Source organism: Syngnathus leptorhynchus, chromosome 6 (assembly GCF_054491065.1).
Source record: "Syngnathus leptorhynchus isolate UIUO chromosome 6, UIUO_Slep, whole genome shotgun sequence".
NCBI classification, from domain to species: Eukaryota; Metazoa; Chordata; class Actinopteri; order Syngnathiformes; family Syngnathidae; genus Syngnathus; species Syngnathus leptorhynchus.
The window spans coordinates 16,961,479-16,987,500 of NC_141200.1; the positions used below are offsets into that span (position 1 = coordinate 16,961,479).

The 26,022-nt window shown below is 41.1% G+C and overlaps 1 protein-coding gene across 3 annotated transcripts in view; it reads right to left on the bottom strand.

Moving 5' to 3' along the window:
• The window catches only part of cdk10 (cyclin dependent kinase 10), a 68,231-nt gene that overhangs the window by 24,629 nt on the left and 17,580 nt on the right, over nt 1–26,022 (bottom strand). For 2 of the 3 annotated variants that reach the window (XM_085913538.1, XM_085913537.1), the window contains exons 6-9: nt 22,077–22,158; nt 12,728–12,795; nt 11,252–11,304; nt 3,387–3,456 (exon numbers count right to left, since the gene is read on the bottom strand). In XM_085913538.1, coding sequence (XP_085769664.1) covers nt 3,387–3,456; nt 11,252–11,304; nt 12,728–12,795; nt 22,077–22,158 — 273 coding nt within the window. The remainder of the gene's footprint in view (nt 1–3,386; nt 3,457–11,251; nt 11,305–12,727; nt 12,796–22,076; nt 22,159–26,022) is intronic. The other variant, XM_085913539.1, reaches the window with a different exon arrangement.

Sequence of the window (26,022 nt, forward strand, 5' to 3'; positions counted from 1 at the left end):
GCCCGCTAGCCCCGTTAGCATTAGCTCCAAGCGGCTTGCTAATCGCGATGAGCCAGGTAAGACGCGTCCAAAGTCATCTCGGTCGACTGGCCCTCGCACCTTGGTCATAGGTGACTCCATCACCCGAAATATCACGCTTAAAAATCCAGCCACGGTAATGTGTATTCCTGGGGGCAGAGCACCCGACATAGAAGCTAATCTTAGGGAGCTGACTCGCAATAGAACTAGTCAACAGCTTAGTTCCAACAACACTAGCTACTCGGACATAGTGATACACGATCATGATCATGATCACAATATGACGATCATGCAATAACCCTCTCAAATTTTAAAAGCGTGTCCCTTGAAAGGCTTACACAATTAGTTAGCGCGGCTTAACAAACAACATGTTTACTCGACCCGCTTCCAGCCAAACTATTTAAAGAATTATTTCAAATCTTAGGACCGTCCCGATGCCTCCTGGACGCATCCCTAGGCAGGTGTTCCAGGCATGTCCCACCAGCAGGAGACCCCGTGGACGACCCAGGACGCGCTGGAGACACTCTGTCTCTCAGCTGGCCTGGGAATGCGTTGGGATCCCCCAGTATGAGCTGGACGAAGTGGCTGGGGAGAGGAAAGTTAGGGTCCCTCCTAAAGCTGCTGCCCCCGCGACCCGACCCCGGATAAGTGGAAGAAGATGGATGGATATTTGTATTTTTCCAAAAGAAAGACTAAATACAATTATGGTAACAAAACTTTGCACACACTTCAACCTTGGTGAACGCTTTGATATTTTAAAGCTTTCATAAAATTAAAATAGCTTTGTAGTGTCATCTAGAGTGGAAAAATGCAACCTATTCTCTGTCCGTTTGTCCGAGACCAATAAAAATTGGGAGGCATATGTAGCATACCTAGACGTACAAATAAGTCAATTGCAGCTTAGTAAAAAATCACACGGAAAAAAGTAGAATTTTGTCCAACTTTGGCCTCTTTTTACACATTTCCAGAGGTCATAATTTTGCACCCGAGAGCAGAGGTCCCCAACCACCGGGCCGCGGAGGGGTGGGTCAATTGGTACCGAGCCGCACAGAAAAAAAAAATGTATTTTTTTTTTATAATAATCAATTAATTCAGGTCAAGACGCTCGTCCCGGTCACGTAACATGTTTCCGTAGTCAAGACCGCAAAACTACGGAGCAGATACTTCATGGTGAGTTTTATTTCTATGCGTTTTTTATTATAAATGTATTATTTATTCGTATATTTATATAAAAGCCGGTCCGTGACAATATTGTCTGATATGTAACTGGTCCGTGGCGCAAAAAAGGTTGGGAACCGCTGTCCTAGAGTCCAACTGACTTTTCTCTACTATACGACAGCCGCGGGGCATCAAATTTGATTTTTATATTTCCTTCCACACGTGAGGAAAACTTCAACTCCACAGCACATCATCCAAAAAATATATCACATATAACTGGCCTTAAGAAATCTATAGACTTATTTTTTTATCAGAATGGTAGTGTCATCTACTGGTTGTAGAAAATAAACAACTTAATATTTGCTTGGAAGAGTCATGATGCTAAAACACAAATTTCTTGAATTTTGATGAAACGTGAAAACGCTGAGTTCCCTAAGAAAACAATGCTAAGTTTAAGGGTCTAAATATGAACAAACACTTTGAAACTTTGCATACACATCAGAATTGGCAAATTCGTCAATATTCTATTAGTTTATAGTGCGATTTTTAAAAAATGACTCAGTGGCCACCCTAAATTCAGGGCTACGAAATTTTGGTGGTATGTGTAACAAGCAAAGACCTACAAAAACATATTTTTGAGCCGTTTGCTAAAAGTAACAGGAAGACCACCATTTAGATTTTTTTTTTTCGAATAGGCCCCCAGTTTTGGCCTTTTATGGAGGTCACATCTTTACGAATTCAACATTGTACAGCTGTGGACACATACTGATTACTTAAAAAAAAAAAAAAAACGCAGATGTTCTTAAATGGCTCACACAGCACTAAATTCATCACAGTAAATTGAAGATCACTTTGGAACTTTAAAAAAAAAACTATGATTCGCACCCTTTACAAACTTTGAATGAAACAGCGTTTATTCACCCAAAATTGGAAATATAGAGATACTGTGTTAACAGCCCAAGATCTAAGAAAAGTCTCCGTAGCTCTCGTCTAAATTCAACAGGAATTCAGCCGTTTTCTATTTCCTTTGAGATTTTTGCCTTTTTTTAAAAAAATTTATTAAGGTCATGTTTTAGCTTTAAGTCTGATATACCGTAATTTTCGGACTATAAGAGGTAGTGAAATTGCGATAAACGGACCGCGATGTAGCCGCGCGGCGGTTGTTTACATAAGGACAAAGGATTTGATCATGGGATGACGAAGATGACGGAAGGCCTCACGTTTGAAGGGTTTAATGATTTGGAGTGACACAAGGTTTGAAAAAGTTATTGATGTTATAGTTATTTGATAGATTTTATTTCATGTAGCAACTTGTATATGTTTTTATCGTTACAGTTCAGTAGTTGTTGGCTCGTTGAACTCTTGTTTTGTTAAATAAAGAGCCGTTTACCAAACCCACGTCTTTCCTGGTACTTTAACGCTACAATATAGTTATATACTAGAGCTGTGCGGCAAATTGGATAGATGGATTTAATGATTTGGAGTGGCACAGATGGTTTGATAATATTGTTGTTATGATAGTTATTTGAAATATACTTTATATATCGTTATATGGGTCTGTGTAATAATTTGATATGCAACTTACGAGTCCGATGTCAGCGGCGCACGTGCGGTTTACAAAGGACGATCGGCGGATTAATTGAATTGGAGTGACACAGATGGTTTGATAAACGTGTTATTTATGTAATACTTATTTGAATAACTCTGAATGTTACTCAGGCCCGTTCTCAGCTCCTCGTTTGTGTATACGTCACGTTAGCATACCGTATCGTTTAGCCTGTTGTTGCTGGTTTATGTCTGTTCTTGGTGTTGGATTTTGACAAATAAATTTGCCCCAAAAATGCAATTTATACTCCGGTGCGACTTATATGGGGTTTTTTTTGCTTTATTGTGCATTTTATGGCTGGTGCGATTTATAATCCGGAGCGATTTACATTCTGAAAAATACGGTCCTTAATTTAAAAATAAATTTAATTCCAAGTATGCAAGTAAGTAAACATGCCAGTACCCCGACATTGCCAGGGCTGCTAGGGCCTTTTATGACTGCTCGCAGTTCTAGTTTGTATGTTGGTCCTACATTATTAAGAAAAAAAATGTATAATGAGCTTAGTAACACAACTGTGCATAATTATGGAGGGCAGGACACTAACATGAGCAGCATAAAAATTATCTCCTCACATACATTAGTTATTCAACCAAAAGACACTCACCACAGTGTAACCACCCTGGGGGTCATGGGTTGCTGGGGGACACCATACCTGCGAGCTAACCCAAAATCAGCTGAGGACAAAAAGAAATATATCTGAGAAAAGAACATTTCTCAACATCAAACTACTTTGTGATTTGAGAAATAAACATTTAATTAGCATGGATTTAACCGTGGAGCAAAAGTTTCAATTCAATAGCTGGGGGTAAGTGTTCAAAAGCGTATAAATAAATAAGAGATGAAACAGAGTTAAAACTGTATTCATCATAGATGCAAATTGTATAATAAATTACCGTATTGGCCCGAATATAAGACGACCCCGATTATAAGACGACCCCTTTTTCAAGACTCAAGTTTGAAAAAAAAGACTTTGTCTCGACCCCAAATATAAGACGACCGCCCCTTTTTCAGTTTTATTTCAATGCAAAAAACCTCGTCTTAAATTCAGGCCAATACGGTACATACTTTATTCATCCCACAGGGGAAATTAAAAAATACACCAAAGCATACACAAAAGAAAAGTCATTAGAAAATGGTATGGTGGCTTTAAAAAAGACATGGAAAATTCACTTTTTGCTCTTATATTCATTTATTGTGCACTTTGAGTCTCCAAGATTGAAAAAAAGTGTACTCTATCCCTCCAGGTGTTGCAGAGATACTTTTATGATCTGTTTGGGGGCTATTTTTTACTCCGTTCTAATTTCTCCATTTTCTATTACTTATTTTTATCTATTACGTCCCATCCTTTGAGGCGGGACTACCAAATAAGGTAATGGTAACCAAAGAGTTTCGCAAATGTGCCATCTTTGATACTGAGAGACTTTAGTAGTCCAACAATTCAAGGATGTCGAAGTGGAGAGATCAAAATGTTCAGTTGTTGGATGCGTCAATCCAAACAACTCATTGACGCCAGCATCAGAACCTCAAAGTGCCTGGTCAAATTTCATTTTTTAAGCAGTGTTCCCACATCTGTGGGCAAAATTCTGCTTGTTCAAGGACAAGTGTTTCAGAAATCTTTTGTCAGTATAGACAAGTATTTGCAAATATAGTTATATACTAGATCTGTGCGGCACACGTGCGGCGTTGTTGACAAAAGCCAAGGAATTTGATCAATGGATTTAATGATTTGGAGTGACACAAATGGTTTGATAATATTGTTGTTATATGATAGTTATTTGCTATATACTTTATATATCGTTATATGGGTCTGAGGAATAATTAGAACTGCAACTCAGGACGAGTCCGACGTCAGCGGCGCATACGCGGTGCATACGCGGTGCATACGCGGTGCATATGCGGCGCATACGCTCCATTGTTTACATTAAGGGCGATCAATGGATTTAATGAATTGGAGTGACACAGATGGTTTGATAAACGTGTTATTTATTTAATAGTTGTTTGAATAACTTTTTGACTAATAAATTTGCCCCAAAAGTGCGACTTACACTCCGGTGCGACTTATATATGTTTTTTTTTCACTTTAATGTGCATTTTATGGCTGGTGCAACTTATACTCCGGAGCGACTTTTAGTCCCAAAAATACGGTAGTTGTATCAGATGAATTGCATCGAAAGGTGCTGTATTACTCCTGGGGAACACAATGTGTTAAACGGATTCGTTAGCTTCTTGCTAATGCTAGCATTAGCTTACTGGTTAACTTGACTTGTTTACAAGATGTGTTCATAAATATTTTGAGGGTTTTATTTTGTTACGTGTTATGTATGGTTTTATGGACAAGTCTTCTGCCGCTGACATCTTTTAATCAATCAAAAGGTTTGCAGCTCAAGTGAACTCTACCTTAGTTAAATATGTACGACCGGAAATGAGAAAATTTTCTGCACAACTGTAACTTTGACGCTAATATTTTTTGGTTTAGTGACATCTCAAACATCTTAACAGCCCTTTCCTTCTATAAAACATGAACATTTTTTTTTTTAAATGTGTTTTGGATGGCAAAAACATTTACCATGTTGGCCCAAATATAAGACGGTGTTTTTTGCATTGAAATAAGTCTGAAAAAGTGGGGGTCGTCTTACATTCGGGGTCTAGACATTATGCCCATTCACAACGCTAGATGGGGCCAGATATCTCTAAAGCGAATGCTGAACTTAACTCCCCAGGCCAAAGCGAACCCCTGTCACAAATAATAAAAATAAAAATAGCACGGTAGCACGAAGAAGAAAAGTAAAAAATAACAGTAAGAAAGAAAAAAGAAAATAAGAGATAACAGAAAATGGAAAAGCCAGAAGCCATTCATTTACAAATGTGATTGCACTTTAGTTAACATATTTAAATGTTCAGATATTAAGATGTGATAGACAGTTTTTGCATGATATAAATGAGGCAAAATAACATGCTTTTTCTCTCGAATATATTGTTAAAATAATTTGTTTCAGATGTACTGTAATTATTTTCTGTATAAGAATTAAATTTGGTGTTTGAAAAGTCTTTTTTCAAACTTGAGTCTTGAAAACAGGGGGTCCGTCTTATAATCAGGGTCATCTTATATTCGAGCCAGTACGGTATTTACATATTTGATATTGTGCGCACTCTTCAATATTTTCACATTTAACAACTTATTTACAAATTTTGAGATGTTTGCATGTGTATTTATAGAGATGTTTGTGTGTGTACTCACAATGCGTGTGCGTGTTTTGCTATTTACAAGAGATGTATTTGTGGGTCACTGTTTCCCGCATCAAAATACTTGTCAAATGACGGCGACTCATCCGAACTGTGGCACAAAACACATGTATGCCTGAACTGGCGGTGGCTTGTGATGTAGACTTCCGTGTCTGTCGCGTACTACTACTACTAATAATAATAATAATAATTATAATTATAATAATAATAATCATACATTTTATTTGTATGGCGCCTTTCACGGCACTCGAGGTCGCCGAACACACATAAAATAGACACAAAAGATGAAGAAGTCTAAAAGCTAAAAACATCTGCAGCAGAGTAATAAAATTAGACAAATGCCTGCCTAAACAGGTGGGTTTTGAGGTGAGATTTGAACAGTTTGATGGAGTCAATGTTTCTGATGTCTGGGGGGAGGGAATTCCAGAGGCGAGGGGCAAAGCAACTGAAGGCTCCGGCCCCCATAGTTGACAGATGAAATGAGGGGACAGTGAGGGTGGTCCTGGAGGCAGACCTGAGAGACCGGGTAGGAATGTGTACATGAAGGAGGTCTGACAGGTATGGAGGAGCAAGGTTATGGATAGCCTTGAATGTGTGGAGGAGAATTTTACAATCAATGCGCTGTTTTATGGGGAGCCAGTGAAGTTGGTGTAGAACCGGAGTGATATGATGGTAGACAGGGATTCCGATGACAATGCGAGCAGTAGAATTCTGGACCAGTTGCAATTTATGCAGGGGTTTGTGAGGGAGACCAAAAAGGATGGAGTTGCAATAATCTAAGCGAGAGGTGACAAGAGAGTGGACTAGGATAGGAGCGCTGGATGGGATGAGTGATGAACGGAGGCGATTAATGTGACAGAGGTGAAAATAGGCAGAACAGATAGTGTTGTTTATGTGGGTGCTGAATGATAGGGTGCAATCAAGGACGACACCAAGTCGCACCGGAGTATAAGTCGCACTTTTGGGGCAAATTTATTTGTCAAAATCCAACACCAAAAACAGACATAAACCAACAACAACAGGCTAACCGATACGGTATGCTAACGTGACATATACACAAACAAGGAGCTGAGAACGGAACTGACGTAACATTCAGAGTTATTTAAGTATTACATAAATAACACGTTTATCAAACCATCTGTGTCACTCCAATTCAATAAATCCGTAGATCGTCCTTTGTAAACCGCACGTGCGCCGTGCCGCTGACATCGGACCCCTTGTAAGTTGCATTTCTAATTATTCCACAGACCCATATAACGATATATAAAGTATATTTCAAATAACTATCATATTAAAACAATATCAAACCATCTGTGTCACTCCAAATCATTAAATCCTTCAAACTCTTCGTCCTCCGTGTCACTTACAAACAAAGCCACTAATGATGCCGGTAGTATGTGGGGCCCTTCGTTATCTTCGTCATCCCGTGATTGAATCCTTTGCTCTTTATGTGAACAACCGCCGCGCGGCACGGGTGACATCACTTGCAGTTCAAATGACAGTAATCCCTTGCTACATCGCGGTTCGTTTATCGTGGTTTCACTACATCGCAGATTTTTGAATTTTGAAAATTTGTGAAAAAAATCACATATAAGTCGCTCCTGAGTATATTTTCCCCGCACCAGTTGCAATTTTCTAATACTGTTTGAAATTGCAGCCTTATATTGCATTATGTGAGTATGGTACAACAGTTTATGAATTGTGAGTCCAGTTTTGCGAGAAAGCCGCTCCAGCTGTCATTCTTTGGCTTTCAGTTGACGTATGTAGATGAGGGAAGAACCAGGGAGCCGAGAGAGGGAAAGAAACAGTTTGGGTTTTGAGGGGGGCAAATGAGGTTAGCAGAGTTTGTAGTCCAGTGTCGTAAGCAGAAACAAACTGATCCGGGGTGTATGGGGGGGTGATGGCGGGGAGACTGCCAATGGCTGTGGTGAAATCTGCTAAATTGATGTTTTTGATATTGTGGAAGGATATGATACGTGACTGTTTGATTTTGGACAGTGTGAGACTAAGATTAAAAGAAACTAACAAATGATCAGAGAAGCCTGTTCCCAGATCAACAGAAGAGCAGTTAAGAGGAGTGACACCGGAGCAGCAGACTAGACCTAAAATATGGCCTTTGGTGTGGGTGGGGAAATTAATGTGTTGTTTAAGTCCAAAACTGTCCAGGCAGAAGGTAAAATCCTTAGTGAGAGTGGTGTTGGAGTTGTAATGTGGATATTTAAGTCACCTAGCAGAATGATGTTGAATGAAAGTGAGCAGATGTTAGTGAGGAATGTAGTGAATTCATTAATAAAGTCCTTATTTGGTTTGGGTGGACGGTAGATATTAGCTAAAATAATAGGTGTGGGTCCATTTAGCTGCAGAGCGACAGATTCAAAAGAACTGGTCTCTGGGACTAAAACAGATGAGACCTTCCAAGTCTCACGGTGAAACATTGCGAGACCTCCTCCACGACCGGTGAGACGTGGTTTGCACATATAAACAAACTCGGGTGGACATGATTCATTCAACTGAGAAAAGTCACCAGGATGTTGCCACGTTTCAGTAATACACAGAAAGTCAAACTTGCAGTCAAGGAGGAGGTCCTGTAGCAGCAGGGTTGATAATATGCGTGATGCATGGCCCAGAAAAGAAAACGGCGGAGCGGCGACCAGCTGGCACAAAGGGAGCAGCTGAGCGGTGTAGGCAACCACGCTACAAACAAACAAGTCCGCTTGAGAGTTGACCCAGAATAAAACCCAAGAGTACCACATTCATCCAAGTTTAGTGATCTGCTGCAGACTTTGCAGGAAATCAAGCAAAACATTAAAAACTGTTAATAACGTTAAAAATGTCCAGAAAGCAGCGGCAGCAATACGCGCCAGCGCTCACTCACTCCGGAAGTCGGCATGTTCTCCCCCACCTCACAGCCACCTCGTCTAAATTTGATCCATCGTTTTGCTTTATCACACTCGCGAAGAGCAATTGTTTGCTCATTTGTAAGCTGCTTGAAAGCCGATCACTTCCATTTCACCATGTTCCAAAACTCCAATTGCCACTCAATACGTGTATGCCCGAGCCGGCAGTGGCTTATGAACCGGACCTCCGTGTTTTTTTCTTTTTGATAGGTGTTACTGGAGTTTGAGGAGTAGACCGTTTGTTGAGTGGAGATCTTGAAATTATGTGATAGGGTTGCAGACAATCTCTGCTTTAAACGACATGAACTTCAACTTTGAAACTTACCACTTTCTTTCATGAATTGAGTAGCATGACAAATCCACCTTGCAACTGCCCAGTCAAGTAGCTTTTAAACATGTTTTTGGTTCTCTTCACAATCATTGACAATGTTTAAATGAGGCATATTTAAGTTTTGCAACATGGAATCAGCATATGTCTTGAATCCTGTCGATTGGCCATTTAGCCAACCCTTACTACTGCAGTTTGTAAGCAGGTACTTTTTTAATCTATGAGTGCATTAAATGAGGCTTTCCATTGTATTGGACCACCAGTGAATGTGGAGGGCTCTGGCATTGGCAGTCCGTTTTCATGGTGATACTGTCCAGTAATGCTTGTGCAAAATAAAGAATGCCTGACGGAGGCAATGAGGTGGACGCCATGTTACGGTTAGAAACTTGGATAGAAGAAGAAACTGTGTAAAGCTTCTGAGCCACTCTGTTTGTGTGAGTAAAGATGTGTAGACTGCTTTCACTTTTAATCTCTTGATTATATGCCATTGGTCTGGCTCAAAAATACCTTACATTTCTCTCCACTTGTAGCTTTTCCAGTTCACGTTTTTGAGTTCCTTTCTCTGCATTTTTTCTAAAAGTTCAATCCTTTACTTTTGTTTTTCTTCCTTTCTGCTTCTTTGGCCACTAACTCTGATGCAGCCTCTGCTCCCTTAGATGCCTTGGATAGATTGAGCATGGTCAGATTGGAGTAGTCGTAACTTAACTTTGTCACTATCAGTCAGTCTTCCATGTGCAACTTTGATCATGTCTTTGGTGACAACCTAACATGCATACATGTACACTGGGGCAAAAAAGTATTTAGTCAGCCACCAATTGTGCAATTTCTCCCACTTAAAAGATGAGAGATGCCTATAATTTTCCTCATAGGTACATTTCAACTAGGAGAGACAAAATAAATTTTTAAAAATCCAGAAAATCACATTGTCTGATTTTTAAAGATTTTATTTGCTTAATCTATTAAGTAAGTTGACACACGAGGCTTGACTGTGGTGTTATTTCAATATCTACAATCTTCCCTACAAATTAGGTTGAACAAAATTTAAATTCAGATAAATGTTATAAGATGCTCCTTAATTTTAAAATTACATTAACTCATTTTAAACTTGGTTTTACTCTGTTTTGCTGTTTAAGCTAATTGATGGATTGATTGATGGATGGATGGATGGATGGATGGATGGATGGATGGATGGATGGATGGATGGATGGATGGATGGATGGATGGATGGATGGATGGATGGATGGATGATTGATTAATAGAACTTTATTTATCCCACAGTGGGGAATTTTTCTTGTCGCAGCAGCGTACAAGAGTGCAAGAATACAAGAAACAAGTGCCAAATGTAAAAATGGATAAATAACAGACAAACAAGGACGAAGACAAGTGCCACTAGTGTTTCGTAGAGACGAAACAGAAGGAAACCAACACATTATCAGGTGCCGCACGTGTTGTAGAGTTTGACAGCAGTGGGAATGAAGGACATGCAGAACCTCTCCTTCCTACACCGTGGGTGTAATAGTTTGCTGCTGAAGGAGCTGCTCAGAGACCATGATGGATTTCATCTTAACTAACATCCTCCTCTCACCCACAACCTCTATGGAGTCCAGAGGTTGTATTAAATGTAATGGTAATGTATCAAAATAAACTTTGTTGGTGCAAGCTAAGTCTTCACCATAGAGTTTCAATCAAAATGACTAATATGCATTAGGATACATTGCATGAATAATGAGATCTTTGTAATATGGAGCAGCATTTTAAACTTGGTTTTACTCTGTTTTGCTCTGTTTAAAGCTAATATATCAAAATAAGCAATCTAAGTCTTAACCATAGAGTTTCAATTAAAAAAACATATGTCCACTTAAATATATATGCATTAGGATACATTGCATGAATAATGTGATTTTTGTTATATGGAGAAGCATTTTAAAATGCAAAGAATAGAATTATTTTTAAATGAGGCAGGTTCTCTAAAGAGTGAGTGATGGAAGTCCGTTTACTTACCTATTTTAACACAGCCTTTGTCTGTCATCAGCAGATTAGACACTTTTAGGTCCCTGATAATACAACAATATGATAGTTTCAATGCCACAGACTTGTAACAACCCAAAATAGTTGATTGCAGTGGTACCTCTACTTACGAACTTAATTTGTTTCGCTATTGGGTTTGTAAGTGGAAAGTAGAAGCAACGTTTCCAATAGGAATCAATATAAAAGCAAATAATGCGTGCAGGACAATCCTAAAAAGTCAGACTTTTGCCGGATTACTCTGTGTAAAACATACAGAAAACCAAAACAACGATTTTATTTTTAGGTTTTCAAACCTTTATAACAAATGTCACATTATTATTGACCTCCTAACTTTGCTTGGGGGAGGGGGGAACCTGTTTTAATTTTTACACTTGCTAAAACTACCTCCGGAAGATATAGAAAAAGTCAGGCTAATAAATTACTGTATGCTTCCTAGATCTGCCTGCAATGTGGTCACATACTTGTCATAGCTTTTTGATGCAATTAATGAGTTTTCCGACTGTGTAAGTGGTCAATGAACGCACCTTGTTCTGAACGCTAGTGACAACTTAAAAAAAGAAAAAAAGATGCAAATTGACAAACACATAAGTGTGTTCTTCATGTTTTTGTTGAAAACAAGCTGGTACAGTCCCGCCATTAAACATGACAAGTTCCCTCTTGTCATTGTCTTGTCGTCATCACATTATTTTTCGGCAATGATCCCGGGTTTCCAGAAAGCTTGAGTTGTGCCTTGAAAGCATGTCTCTGTCGAATGAATTTTAGAGGGTCCTCATGCTGTTTGTTTTGCACAAACGATAGTATTTATTTATCAATGGCAGCGGAAGTACGTACTCTACGTGTTATGTACAAACCTTTGATTGGTTTTCTGCCCCGATCTACGTAAAACGTACTGTCCTTTGATTGATTCATCGGGTCTACATATTACGCCCGTGTATTACGTCTCTGTGTGAAGGGAAAGGAAGACAAAGGTGATGTGGGGGCTGGGGCGTCGGTTTGGAAGTCGAAATGTTGTTCGTAAGTACATGCAAAAAAAATCTGGTTCATACCTCAACAAGTTTGTAAGTATAGGTGTTGATAAGTGGAGGTACCACTGTAGTTGTATTATGAAAAAAAAATGAAATAAAGATTGTTAAAAAAGATTCTAACTTCTTCATCAACAATTTAAACTGTAGGCTCAACAAAAAAACAATCATATAGAAACACAACAGTGTTTTGAAGAACGTATATGGCTGCTGTACAGGGCAAGCTCTTAGTTGACGTCACTTGGTCACAAGACATTTATTTTCACTAGATGTGAAGATTTGCTCTCAGTTCAACCAGGTTTCGTTCAAAAGGGATCGTGTTTGTAAATGTACAAAGAGAGAAACAACCACGTCTCACCTACTTGAGTACAAAATAAGATAAAATGGGCAAGCTAGAGTGAAAGTACAATAACTGAGATTGGTTGACCTGTGAATGATGAAATTGTGATGGAGATAGCACAACCCTCTCAACAATTGCAGTATGATACATTTCACCTGAAAAAAATGGAAGAAAAATAATTACAACTCTTAAGAATCAACACATTTCTGCACCAATTGGACAATTTCTTTAAAAATGACTAACATGGTTTCTGTAGGATTCACCAAATAAAATGAAACTTTTTAAGACCATTATGAACTAAATGTTATTTCATGATTCACATCACTCAAAACAGAGTTTGCAGGCAGAGAATATATTAAAAACAAATGCTGTATTCATACAGACTGCTAGGAAAGATTATTACCATGGATTACTAAAAGATAACAGAAACAACATACAAGGCATGTGGAACATACTCAACTCTATAATTAAAAACCAAAATACTCCCCAAAAGAATTACCCCTCTTACTTTACTGAGAATAAAGAAACACTTGACAACATGGATGAAATCGCTAACAAGTCCTTTGTGGACATTGGTCAAACATTAGCTGAAAAAAAATCACTGGTACTGTAAATCCTGATTATTCCTTAATAGATAGGAAAACCAACTCTATGTTTCTTTTGGATGTAAATGAGAGGGAAGTTATCAACATTGTTTCCAAATGTAAGCCAAAACTGTTTACTGATTGTGATGAAATTGATATGAAAACTTTAAAATGGGTGATTGAGGGTATTGCCGAGTCTTTAATATACATTTTTAATTTATCATTTATGTCTGGCAAATTCCCTCATATGAAAAAGGTAAAAGTAATTCCACTCTATAAAAACTCCGATTTGCACCTTTTCACAAACTACCCATCTCTATTATGTCACAATTTTCAAAAATATTAGAAAAATTATTTGATGCCAGACTTGAATCATTCATACAAAAATATAACATATTAACAGATAGCCAATATGGTTTCAGGAAAAAAACGTTCAACTTTCATGGCAATAATTGACACAATAGAGGAGATAAACTCTTTTGACAAAACCAAACAAACTGCCGGAATATTCATTGACTTAAAAAAAGCTTTTGACACCATAGACCCCAATATCTTAGCCAATAAACTGGAACATTATGGCATAAGAAGAATTGCTCTGAACTGGGTCAAAAGTTACATAAGTAACAGACAGCAGTTTGTGAAAATGGGTCAATGTACATCTTCGTGTTTAAACATTCCCTGTGGTGTCCCCCAGGGTTCCGTTTTGAGACCCAAACTGTTTACTCTTTACATCAATGACCTATGTAATGTTTCAAAACTTATAAAAAAAAGTATTTTTTGCTGACAATACAAATATGTTTTGCTCAGGGGAGAATCTGGAGGGACTTTTAAATTCAATGAATACGGAAATGAAAAAAGTAAAAACATGGTTTGATTCCAATAAATTATCACCTAACATGAGCAAAACTAAACTTATGATTTTCGGTAATCATCAAAAACTAACTGATCTTAAAATACAAATAGAGGGAACCACAATTGAAAGAATCCCCCCCAAAAAAATTCTTGGTGTAATTATAGATGAACATATAGATTGGAAAGATCACATTAAATACATTGAAAACAAACTGGCAAAAAATATCTCTAACTTGTATAAGACAAAACATTTTCTTGATCACAAATCACTGCAAATATTGTATTACTCTCTAATATCACCATACTTGAGCTACTGCGCAGAGATATGCTCAGTCGGAAAAAACGCTCAGAAGGACAAATCATGCGTTTACAAAAGAAGGCCATTAGAATTATAAATAAATCCGATTACCTTGAACATATTAACATGCTATTTAGTAAATCACAAATTCTTAAATTCAAAGATTTGGTAAACTTTCAAACTGCACAAATTATGCTTAAAGTGAAGCAAAACTGTCTGCCTAAAACAATTCAAATGCTTTTTCACTTAAAAAACTGTGATTACAAACTCAGGAATAACATGAGTCAAAATCTCAAACAATGCACAAGTATGGATGTTTAAAATGAAATTAAAAGAACTGACACTTCTGAGCGATGAACTTTTTGAAATTTCATAATTTAATAGCATTTTCTTTAATTTAATATTGTACGTATGTATTAGGTTTGGGAAGATTCACCGATATGCATTGAAAAATCGATACGACCTGTAAGATGCAGTTGCAGCATATCGTATCGCACTGGATCGCATTGTTTAAAAATTAAATCGTACTGTATCGCACCATATCGCAGGAGATGGGAGAATCGTATCGCATCTTATCATTGGCAATTCCATGAAACGTGAATGCCTCGAATGGTTGGCAGTGCATCGTATCGCTTTGATGGTGAAGATTCCCACCCGTAGTATGTATGTACATATATATGCGTGTGTGTACCGTATTTTTCGCACCAAAGGGTGGACTGGATTATAAAGCGCACCCTTGTTGAATTTTTTATTTTAGAAATAATTTCATATATAGGAAGCACCGGAGTAAAAGGCGCATAAAATAGAAGCTATACTGCAACAAACTGAGATTGACTCTGGTTGCGGTATGCATCCACTAGCCAATAACCAATGAGCCCTCTGTAAACAATCGCGTTTCTCAAACTATCTCCTATAAAATAATCAGAACTGAGTAAAGTTCCATCTAACGCATTGGTACTGCTTACCTATGTTTCCCTTCCATATCGATCCGTGAATTTGCTCGAAACATTAACAAAGCAGCCTATTTTGACATGAAATAGCCTCGTGCGTATAGCAGCTATCACTATAGCATTAGCCACCCGCAAACTCCCATGAGCCTCAGCTCGCAGACTCCCATGAGCCTCAGCAAAGTGTAAACAATCGCGTTTCTCAAACGAGCTCCGATAAAATGATCGGAACTGACTAAAGTTCGATCTAACACAGCCTCAGCAAAGTGTAAACAATCGCGTTTCTCAAACAATCTCCTATAAATATAATACTATTATATATTATATTAATATTCTAAATATTCTAGGAGGTTCTGTGGAGGGTGCTTCGGGAGTACGGGGTGCCGAGCCAACTGATAAGGGCGGTTCGGTCCCTGTATCACCGATGCCAGAGTTTGGTCCGCATTTCCGGCAGTTAGTCGGATTCGTTCCCAGTGAGGGTTGGACTCCGTCAAGGCTGCCCTTTGTGACCGATTCTGTTCATAATTTTAATGGACAGAATTTCTAGGCGCAGCCGAGGCGTTGAAGGGGTCCGGTTTGGAGACCTCAGCATCCCGTCACTGCTTTTTGCAGATGACGTGGTGTTGTTGGCTTCTTCAGGCCGTGATCTCCAGCTCTCACTGGAGCGGTTCGCAGCCGAGTGTGAAACGGTCGGGATGAGGGTCAGCACCTCCAAATCAGAGTCCATGGTCCTCTGTCGGAAAAGGGTGGAATGCCCTCTCCGGATCGGGGATGAGATCCTACCCCAAGTATCTTGGGATCTTGTTCATGAGTGAGGGCAAGATGGAGCGCGAGATCGACAGGCGGATCAGTGCAGCGTCGGCAGTAATGCGGACTCTGTACCGGTCCGTCATGGTGAAGAGAGAGCTGAGCCAAATGGCAAAGCTCTCGATTTACCGGTCGATCTACGCTCCTGCCCTCACCTATGGTCACGAGCTATGGGTCGTGACCGAAAGAACGAGATCCAGGATACAAGCGGCCGAAATGAGTTTCCTCCGCAGGGTGTCCGGGCTCTCCCTTAGAGATAGGGTGAGAAGCTCGGTCATCCAGGAGAGACTCGGAGTAGAGCCGCTGCTCCTCCACGTTGAGAGGAGCCAGATGAGGTGGCTCGGGCATCTCATCAGGATGCCTCCTGGGCGCCTCCCTGGGGAGGTTTTCCGGGCATGTCCCACCGGTAGGTGCAATTACTGCTTGCATAAGTTCAACAATATTCATGAAAACTGTTGCAAGATGTAAACTTAATAAAAGTAGTCCCAGTTAAAGTCCTAATGATCATCGTCACACACACACATCTGTGTGTGGTGAAATTTGTCCTCTCATTTAACCCATCCCCATGTCAAGTCAAGTCAAGTTTATTTGTATAGCCCTACATCACAAGCAGTCTCAAAGGGCTTCACATAGACAATCAATTGACAATTATTCTCAAAGCATCCCCTGATCTTGGGCTCCGAAAAGGGCAAGGAAAAACTCAAAAATCCCTACCAGGGGAAAAATGAGAAACCTTGAGAAGGGACCACAGATGGAAGGATCCCCTTTTCAGGATCACCAGGCTGCAATGGATGCAAAGAGGGCACATAAAATACATAATATGGAAATCAAAAAGTGGATGTCCAGGCCAAAGCGAAGAGCTGTCGGAGGTGCCTTCGATTGTCCTGGCAGTGTCCTCTAGAAGGGTAATCCGCTGCAGTTCCCTCATGCTGAATTGGTCCACGAGAATCTAGATAGCCGCCGTCAGCTTGGGTGTCACCTAACCACCTCCCCAGCCGGGGAGGGGTGGGGGGAGTGGGGTCGGGGAGAGGGAGCAAAAACAAACTCCAGCCGAATCGGCTACTACAGGTTAATTAAAGGCCATATCATAGAAATACGTCTTTAAACGTGTCTTAAATGTTTCTACTGAGGTAGCAGTTCTAATATCCATTGGCAGGGCATTCCAGAGCTCTGGAGCCCGAATAGAAAATGCTCTAGCCCCTGCAGACATTTTCTTGGCCCTCGGTGTCACTAAAAGACTAGCGTTTTGCGAACGAAGGTTACGAGACGGAACATAAGGAACAACTAAGTCGACGAGATATGAAGGCGCTAAGCCATGCAATTATTTATAGGTTAATAGAAGAACCTTGAAGTCACATCTTAAATGGACCGGGAGCCAGTGTAAATTGGCTAATATTGGGGTAATGTGATCAAATTTTCTTGTCCGTGAGAGCAGCCTTGCAGCAGCATTTTGTACTAACTGTCGACTTTTGATGCTGGACTTGGGAAGACCAGAGAATAATGCATTACAGTAGTCCAGGCGCGACGTGATAAATGCATGTATAATAATTTCCGTATCACCGGTCGAGAGGATTGGGCGAATCTTAGCAATATTACGAAGGTGAAAAAATGCTATTCTGGTTATATTCTTAATGTGCTTTTGAAAGGAGAGCGTTTGGTCAAATATTACCCAGAGATTAGTTACAGTATCACTCTGAGTGATAGTACGGTTATCTATAGTGATAGTGTTTTCCTTAAATAAATGTTGATAACGAGCTGGACCAATTATCAACATCTCAGTTTTATCTGGGTTCAGACGAAGGAAGTTGAGAGACATCCATTGCTTGATCTCCGCAAGGCACGCCTCAAGTTTACAACAGCCCCGTGGATCTGTCACTGATAACGGCATATATAATTGGGTGTCATCCGCGTAACATTGAAAACTAATATTATATTTACGTATTATGTCCCCAAGCGGAGTCATATAAATATTAAATAGAATTGGTCCTAGTACCGATCCCTGTGGGACACCACACGTAACTTTATAGAGCTCAGAGGACGCATTGCCATGGACCACTCGGTGCGTCCTGTCTGATAGATACGAATGAAACCAGCCTAGTGATGACCCCGAAATACCAACACAACCTTTAAGACGCTCTAATAAAATATCGAAGTCAACAGTGTCGAAGGTACCACTAAGATCGAGTAGTAACAATACCGATGAAGTGTTTGAATCCATAGCTATGAGGAGATCATTAGTCACTTTAGCAAGTGCTGTCTCAGTGGAATGATTAGCTCTAAAACCAGACTGAAAAGATTCATATCGATTATTAGCGACCATGTAATCAATAAGTTACTGCGCTACTACCTTTTCAAGACGTTTTGCTATGAATGGGAGATTTGAAACTGGCCTATAGTTACTGAGACAGTCCGGGTCAAGATTTGGTCGCTTAAGTAGCGGTTTAATGATAGCGGTTTTAAAGGCTGTTGGCACTATCCCAGAAGAGACAGACAGATTAGTTATATTTAAAACGGACGGTCCTAAGATTTGAAATAATTCTTTAAACAGTCTGGCTGGAAGCGGGTCAAGTAAACCTGTTGTTTGTTTAGCCGCACTAACTAATTGTGTAAGCCTTTCGAGGGACACACTTTTAAAATTTGAAAGGGTTATTGCATGATCGTCTGACTGAGCGATGTGAATGGTCATGTGATTTTGATCCATCCCCTGGGGGAGAGGGGAGCAGCAGCGGTGCCGCGCTCGGAAATCATTTGGTGATCTAACCCCCCAATTCCAACCCTTAATGCTGAGTGCCAAGCAGGGAGGTAATGGGTTCCATTTTTTTATAGTCTTTGGTATGACCCGGCCGGGGTTTGAACCCACTTCCAGTCTCAGGGCGGACACTCTACTACTAGGCCACTGAGCTGTAATAAGTAATTTGGGGAAGGGGCGATAGGGCTCAGATCAAACCCAAGACTCTGCCGGGCCCGTGTGATTATATGTGACCTTGCAGTCTTAATTGAGATCAACTCCTACGTATCTGCAAAGAGTGTCATAGAGAAGGGAAAGCCAGTGAAAGCAAGATAAGAGCATAGCTCAAGCTACCTAGTTTCCAAAGAGGTCTATTTTAACAGAACCATGAAGAACTAGATTTTGCAATTTCTGGAGAAATTGCATGTGAAGGCGAAATTGTTGAATAACTTTTTGGGGAATGCTGACGAATGATGTTGAAACGAGTTGAATTACTTGAGAAATGTAGAAATTAGAGGTGAAAAATGGAATTTTGGAGAATTTGGTGGAATTTCGAATTTGAAAATGTGGAATTTTTGGTAAGTGGGAAATTGGGGAATAGGGAGGAAAAAGATGAAGAGTTGAAAGTTGTAATGGGTTGATCCGTCCATCCATCCATTTTCTGAACCGCTTTGTCCCCACAGGGGTCGCGGGCGTACTGGAGCCTATCCCAGCCGGGCAGTAGGCGGGGGACACCCTGAACCGGTTGCCAGCCAATCGCAGGGCACACAGAGACGAACAACCATCCGCACTCGCACTCACACCTAGGGACAATGTGGAGTGCTCAATCGGCCTATCAAGCATGTTTTTGGGATGTGGGAGGAAACCAGAGTGCCCGGAGAAAACCCACGCGGGCTCGGGGAGAACATGCAACTCCACACAGAGAGGGCCAGAGGTGGAATTGAACCTGCACCCTCCTAACTGTGAGGCGGATGTGCTACCCAGTGTTCCACCGAGCTGTTGAGTAATGGGTTGAATCAGTTGAAAAATGTGGAAATTAGAGGTGAAAAACGGAATTTTGGAGAATTTGGTGGAATTTTAAATTTGAAAATGTGGAATTTATGTTAAGTGGGAAGTTGGGGAATAGGTAGAAAAAAGATGAAGAGTTGAAAGTTGGAATGGGTTTAATCATGTTGAAAATTAGAGGTGAAAAACAGAAATTTTGAGAATTTGGTCAAATTTCAAATTTGAAAATCTGGAATTGTAATCGAAAGTTGGAATGGGTTGAATCGGTTGAAAAATGTAGAAATTAGAGTAGAAAAACGACATTTTGATTTATTTGGGTCACTTCCGGTTCAATGTAGGCCACTTCCGGTTTAGCTGAGGCCACTTCCGGTTCATTTAGGCCACTTCCGGTCTAGCTGTGGTCTTTTCCGGTTTATGCCAATTCCGGTTTAGCTGAGGTCACTTCTGGTTTATTTGGGTCACTTCTGGTTCAATTTGGTTCACTTTTGGTTTAGCTGAAGTCACGTCTGGTTTATTTGGGGTCACTTCCGGTTTACTTGAGGTCACTTCCTGTTTATTTGGGGTCACTTCCGGTTTGATTCGGAGCACTTCCAGTTCATTCAGGGTTCATTGGGTCAATCCAAAATGGCCCCCACACTGAAAGTGTGGTTCAAGGGTTGAATTGTGGAAGCATAGTGGAACTGGGGGTGAAGGGGGTGGTGTGGGAATTTGGGGAATAGGGAGGAAAAAGATGAAGTGTTGAAAGTTGGACTGGGTTTAATTGGTTAAAAAATGTGGAAATTAAAGGTGGAAAATGGAATTTTGGAGAATTTGGTGGAATTTCAAATTTGAAAATGTGGAATTTATGGGAAGTGGGAAGTTTGGGAATGTTGAGAATCTTTCAGAATGTGATGTGAATGTGCTGAATGATGTGAATTTCAAACTAGAACGACGTAAATGTGAATTGTTGAATGTGCCATTAAGAATAAATGGGGAAAAATTTGTCGGAAATTTGGGAATTTTGGGAAAACTGAGAGTTTTCAGAATAAGAAAAATGGAAGCACTCATATTGTGAATATTTGGAATATGTGAAAAGTGGAATAGACAGTGACACAGATGGTTTTATAAAAGTGTTATTTATGTAATAGTTATTTGAATAACTCTGAATGTTATGTCAATGTTATGTATGCCGTTCTCAGCTTTTTGTTTGTGTTTGTCACGTTAGCATACCTATCGTTTAGCCTGTTGTTGCTCCTTCATGTCTGTTCTTGGTGTTGGTTTTTGTTGAATAAATTTCCCCCAAAATGCGACTTATACTTATTATTAGTTGTGTGTTGCTTGTGTTCCCTGCACATTAAGTTTATTATGGTTGTCGCTGAGATTTGTTTGTATGTTTGCAGAGCTCCTTCATCTCTTTCAATGGTTATGTTAATAAAAGGTATGCGTCCCCAAAGAACCCTCTCTTTCCTGACAATATTCTTTGTGTATATTCTCTTAAAAATGGTAATTAAAAATTAAAAAACCTGCGGCTTACGGTCCAGTGCGGCTTATATATGAACAAAACAAGATTTTCCGCTAAATTTAGCTGGTGCGGCTTATAATCAGGTGTGGCTGATTGTCCGGAAATTACAGTAGTTGTATCAGATCAATTGCATCGAGGGTGCTGTATTATTCATGGGGAAGACAATAATATGTTAAATGCATAACTTGACTGCAGTGCTTGTTTACAAGACGTGATCATAAATATTGTGAGGGGTTTATTTTGTTACGCGATAGGTATGGTTGTATGGACAAGTCTTCTGCTGTTGAGATCCTTCAATCAATTCATCAAAAAACTGTGTGCCGCAAGTAAACTGTACCTCTAACAAAGTACAAATATGTCAGACTAGAAAGGGAGGCTTGCGTTCCTCAATTTTCATATGATAAAAAAGATATGCATTTCAAGCCCAGTAGTACATCATTTTGTTGCAGGGCTCAGTAAAGCTTTCTAAGATGAACCATGAGATGAGCCTGAGCCAAGCTATTAAAATCACTGACTTGCATCTTTTTTTTTCCCCATTCACCTTACATACCGCTTACTCTCACGAGAGTTGCGGGCATGCTGGAGCCTATCCTGGCAGTCTCTGTGCAGTAGGCGGGGTACACCCAGAACTGGTCACCAGTCAATCGCAGGGCACATCGAGACAAATAGCCGTTCATGCTCACAACTTAAGTCTGAAATGAGGTTCTCCCTTACCTGCGCTTCAGAGAATGGAGTCTGAATGTTCTCCAGCAGACTGGCCAAGTCTTGCTCACAGTAGCTCATCACCAGAAACAGACTAAACATAAAAGCCCCAAATAACAAGACAGAAAAAAAAGATCACTTGATATAATTTAACAAATGTGTTTTGATGTCATTTTTTAAACATTAAGAACAACAAATCTGTGCCTCTACCCAGTGCACAGATTTGAATGCATTTCAGCCACACACACAGCTAAGGTTCATTTAATTTATTGCCTGGTATAATCAACATGTCAGGAATGGTGTTTGATTAAAGTTTATACCTGTATGATTTATGTGCACATTAGAATGCTGTGTAATGCTTATAAATGTAATTTATGACGATAAAACTTTGTGGAAAATCGAAGTCAGAGGTCTCTAGAGGTCTAGTCCAGCGGTGGGCAAACTTTTTGACTTGCGGGCCAAATTGGGTTCTAAATTTTGACCGGGTGGCCGAACAGGGAGCAGATGGATGTACTGTTTGTGTGAAGTAATATAAACAACATGTGAAGGTCATTGCATAAAAGGTTTTGGGCTTTAGTAGGTAGTAAAGCATGGATATTCAAAAAAAGCTTTTTGAAAACAAATGCATTTATTGCATTAATTAATTGCATCAATGCATTAAAAGGAATATTTAATCAAAAAACTATTATCAGTGATTCTCATTAAATACGACACTGTTATTATGAACAACAGTTTCCATCACTCCAGCGCTCACAGGTCATATTTATGAAAGGTGTTTATCTTATGAGGTAAAATCACATCAAAAGGCAAATATTCTGACCAAATACATCATTTTGAAGAATCGGTGAAAGAATACATCTAAATAAAGTAATCAAAACGCCAACGTGGTGAGGGGTATCTGAAAATCAGAGCAGGGCTTTAACTCACAAACACCTGGCAACAGAGGTGAGGAAATGGGAAACACTTCCTTAAATTGGGCTTAAGAACTTTAAAAATTAAGATTAGTCGCAAACAGGTGGTGCATCAATGTTCTTGAGCATCCAGCATTGTTTGAAAATGAGAATGGACGCTAGTTTCAATCCCTGCTATTTGTACAAATTATTTTCAAAATGCCTTTTCTTTTTTCTTTAACAACAAACTAGAGAAACTCCCCTTCATTTTCAGTGGGAACAGTGTTGTTGATCTCCCTTTTTTGTCTGGAGTGAAATTTCCCTCCGTCTTCTTCCACTTATCCAGGGTCGGGTCACGGGGGCAGCAGCTTTAAGAGGGACTCCAAGACTTCCCTCTCCCCAGCCACTTCATCCAGCTCATCCCGGGGGATCCCCAAGGCGTTCCCAGGCCAGCCGAGAGACATAGTCTCTCCAGTGCGTCCTGGGTCGTCCCCGGGGTCTCCTACCAGTGGGACATGCCCGGAACACCTCCCCAGGGAGGCGCCCAGGAGGCACCCTGATGCCCGAGCCACCTCATCTAGCTCCTCTCAACGTGGAGGAGCAGCGGCTCTACTCCGAGTCTCTCCCGGATGACCGAGCTTCTCACCCTATCTCTAAGGGAGAGCCCGGACACCATGCGGAGGAAACTCAATTCGGCCGCTTGTATCCTGGATCTCATTCTTTCGGTCACGACTCATAGCTCGTGACCATAGGTGAAGGTAGGAGCGTAGATTGACCGGTAAATCAAGAGCTTTGCCATTTGGCTCAGCTCTCTCTTCACCAAGAAGGACCGGTAGAGTCCGCTTTACTGCCGAGGCTGCACTGATCAGCCAGTCGATCTCGCGCTCCATCCTGCACTCACTCGTGAACAAGACCCCAAGTACTTGAACTCCTCCACTTGGGGCAGAATCTCATCCCCGATCCGGAGAGGGCATTCCACCCTTTTTCGACTGAGGACCATGGACTCAGATTTGGAGGTGCTGACCCTCATCCCGACCGCTTCACACTCTGCTGCGAACCGCTCCAGTGAGAGGGAGAGATCACGGCCTGAAGAAGCCAACAGCAACCGAACCGCTCTTATCTGTTGGCTCGGCACCCTGTACTCCCGAAGTACCCTCCACAGAACCTCCTCAGGGACATTGACGAACGCCTTCTCCGAGTCCACAAAACACATGTGGACTGGTTGGGCGAACTCCCATGCACTCTCGAGGATCCTGCCGAGGGTGTAGAGCTGGTCCACTGTTCCACGGCCAGGACGAAAGTCACATTGCTCCTCTTGAATTCGAGCCTCGACCTCCTGACCGATCCTCCTCTCCAGCACCCCTGAATAGACCTTACCAGGGAGGCTGAGGAGTGTGATTCCCCTTTAATTGGAACACACCCTTCGGTCCCCCTTCTTAAAGAGGGGAACCACCACCCCAGTCTGCCAATCCACCGTCCCCGATGTCCACGCAATGCTGTAGAGTCGTGTCAGCCATGACAGCCCCACAACATCCAGAGCCTTTAAGAACTTTGGGCGAATCTCATCCACCCCCGGGGCCTTGCCACGGAGGAGTTTTTTAAACTACCTTAGTGACTTCAACCCTAGAGATTGGAGAGTCCGCCTCAGAGTCTCCAGGCCCTGATTCCACAATGGAAGGCGTGTCGGTGGAATTGAGGAGGTCTTGCAGTATTCTCCCCACCGACTCACGACGTCCCGAGTCGAGGTCAGCAGCACGCCATCTCCACTGTAAACAGTGTTGACTGTGCACTGCGTCCTCCTCCTGAGACGCCGGATGGTGGAGCCAGATTTTCCTCGAAGCCGTCCGGAAGTCATTCTCCATGGCCTCGCCAAACTCCTCCCACGCCCGGGTTTTTGCCTCAGCAACCGCCGTAGCCCCGTTCTGCTTGGCCATCCGGATGGAGTAAAATTTGTTGTGGCAATTCCTCGGATAGAGCTGTGACGGGCTTTGTTGATGATCATGTGGCTGAACGTCTGCTCACACACGTAGGTCGAGCCAAATTGTCCACTCTTTTTTTAAACACTCAGCACTCAGTGTCCACCTTTCTTTTCCTTGGGCCACTCATTTTAATGGAAGGATTCCAGGGGAAATTTTGTGGGTGGCTTTAGCGTAAAACGATAACTGAAAGCTCAGTGTGCGAATTATGAGAATGCTGACGTCACAGCCCGCACGCGAAATGCAATCTCGGCACCGATAGAAATAGAGCGGGCACTGATAGAAATAGAACAGGTCCGTACTACTGAGTACTTACACGCACTTGTGAGTGTGCACTGAGCTTTCTGGCGCGGTTTCCGGGAGTAAATCCGTGGGCAGGCGTTTCCCCAGTAGATGGCCATTGCAGGGAAATTTGACCCCAAAAAATGTTTAACATACAGTCAAACCTCGGTTTTCGAACGTCCCAGTTCTCAAACTAATCGGAGATCGAATGAAAAATTCGAGATTTTTTTGCTTCCGATGTCAAACAAAAATTCAGAGGTCGAACCTCGCGAGATGAGCCGAGAGGACCCGAGAAAACCCGACCGCACGGCCCGGATGCCAACTGAATCCGTTCGTTGTTATTGAATTTTTGTTACTTTGAGGATTGTATCAACCCCTAATTCATGCCCCCAAAGAAAGCAAGTGGGAGCAGTAAAGCCATCTTTAAACACAAAGACGTTCTTAAAGCAATGCGACAGTGAGCGCCCGGCGCGCTGCGGTTGCGCGATCGGACAAAATTAAGTTCCCAGCGCACTGAGGTCCACTTAAATTTTGGAAAGTACATCAGGCCTAACATTTTTTTCTAAATTTCAGCGACGGCTCTGTCACAATAATGCGACCAGCGCGGTGCAGTTGCGCGGTCGGTGGCGCACTGTGGTTGCGCGTTCGGCGGTGCGCTGCAGTTGCGCTATCGGACAAAAATGCACAAATGAAAAAATGCTTAAAGGCGTTTTTTTCAAGTCTTGTAACAGATTAAATATTTTTCCATTATTTGTAATGGTAAAAATAGATTCAGAATTTGAACAAATCATTTCTCGAACCGCCTTCTGG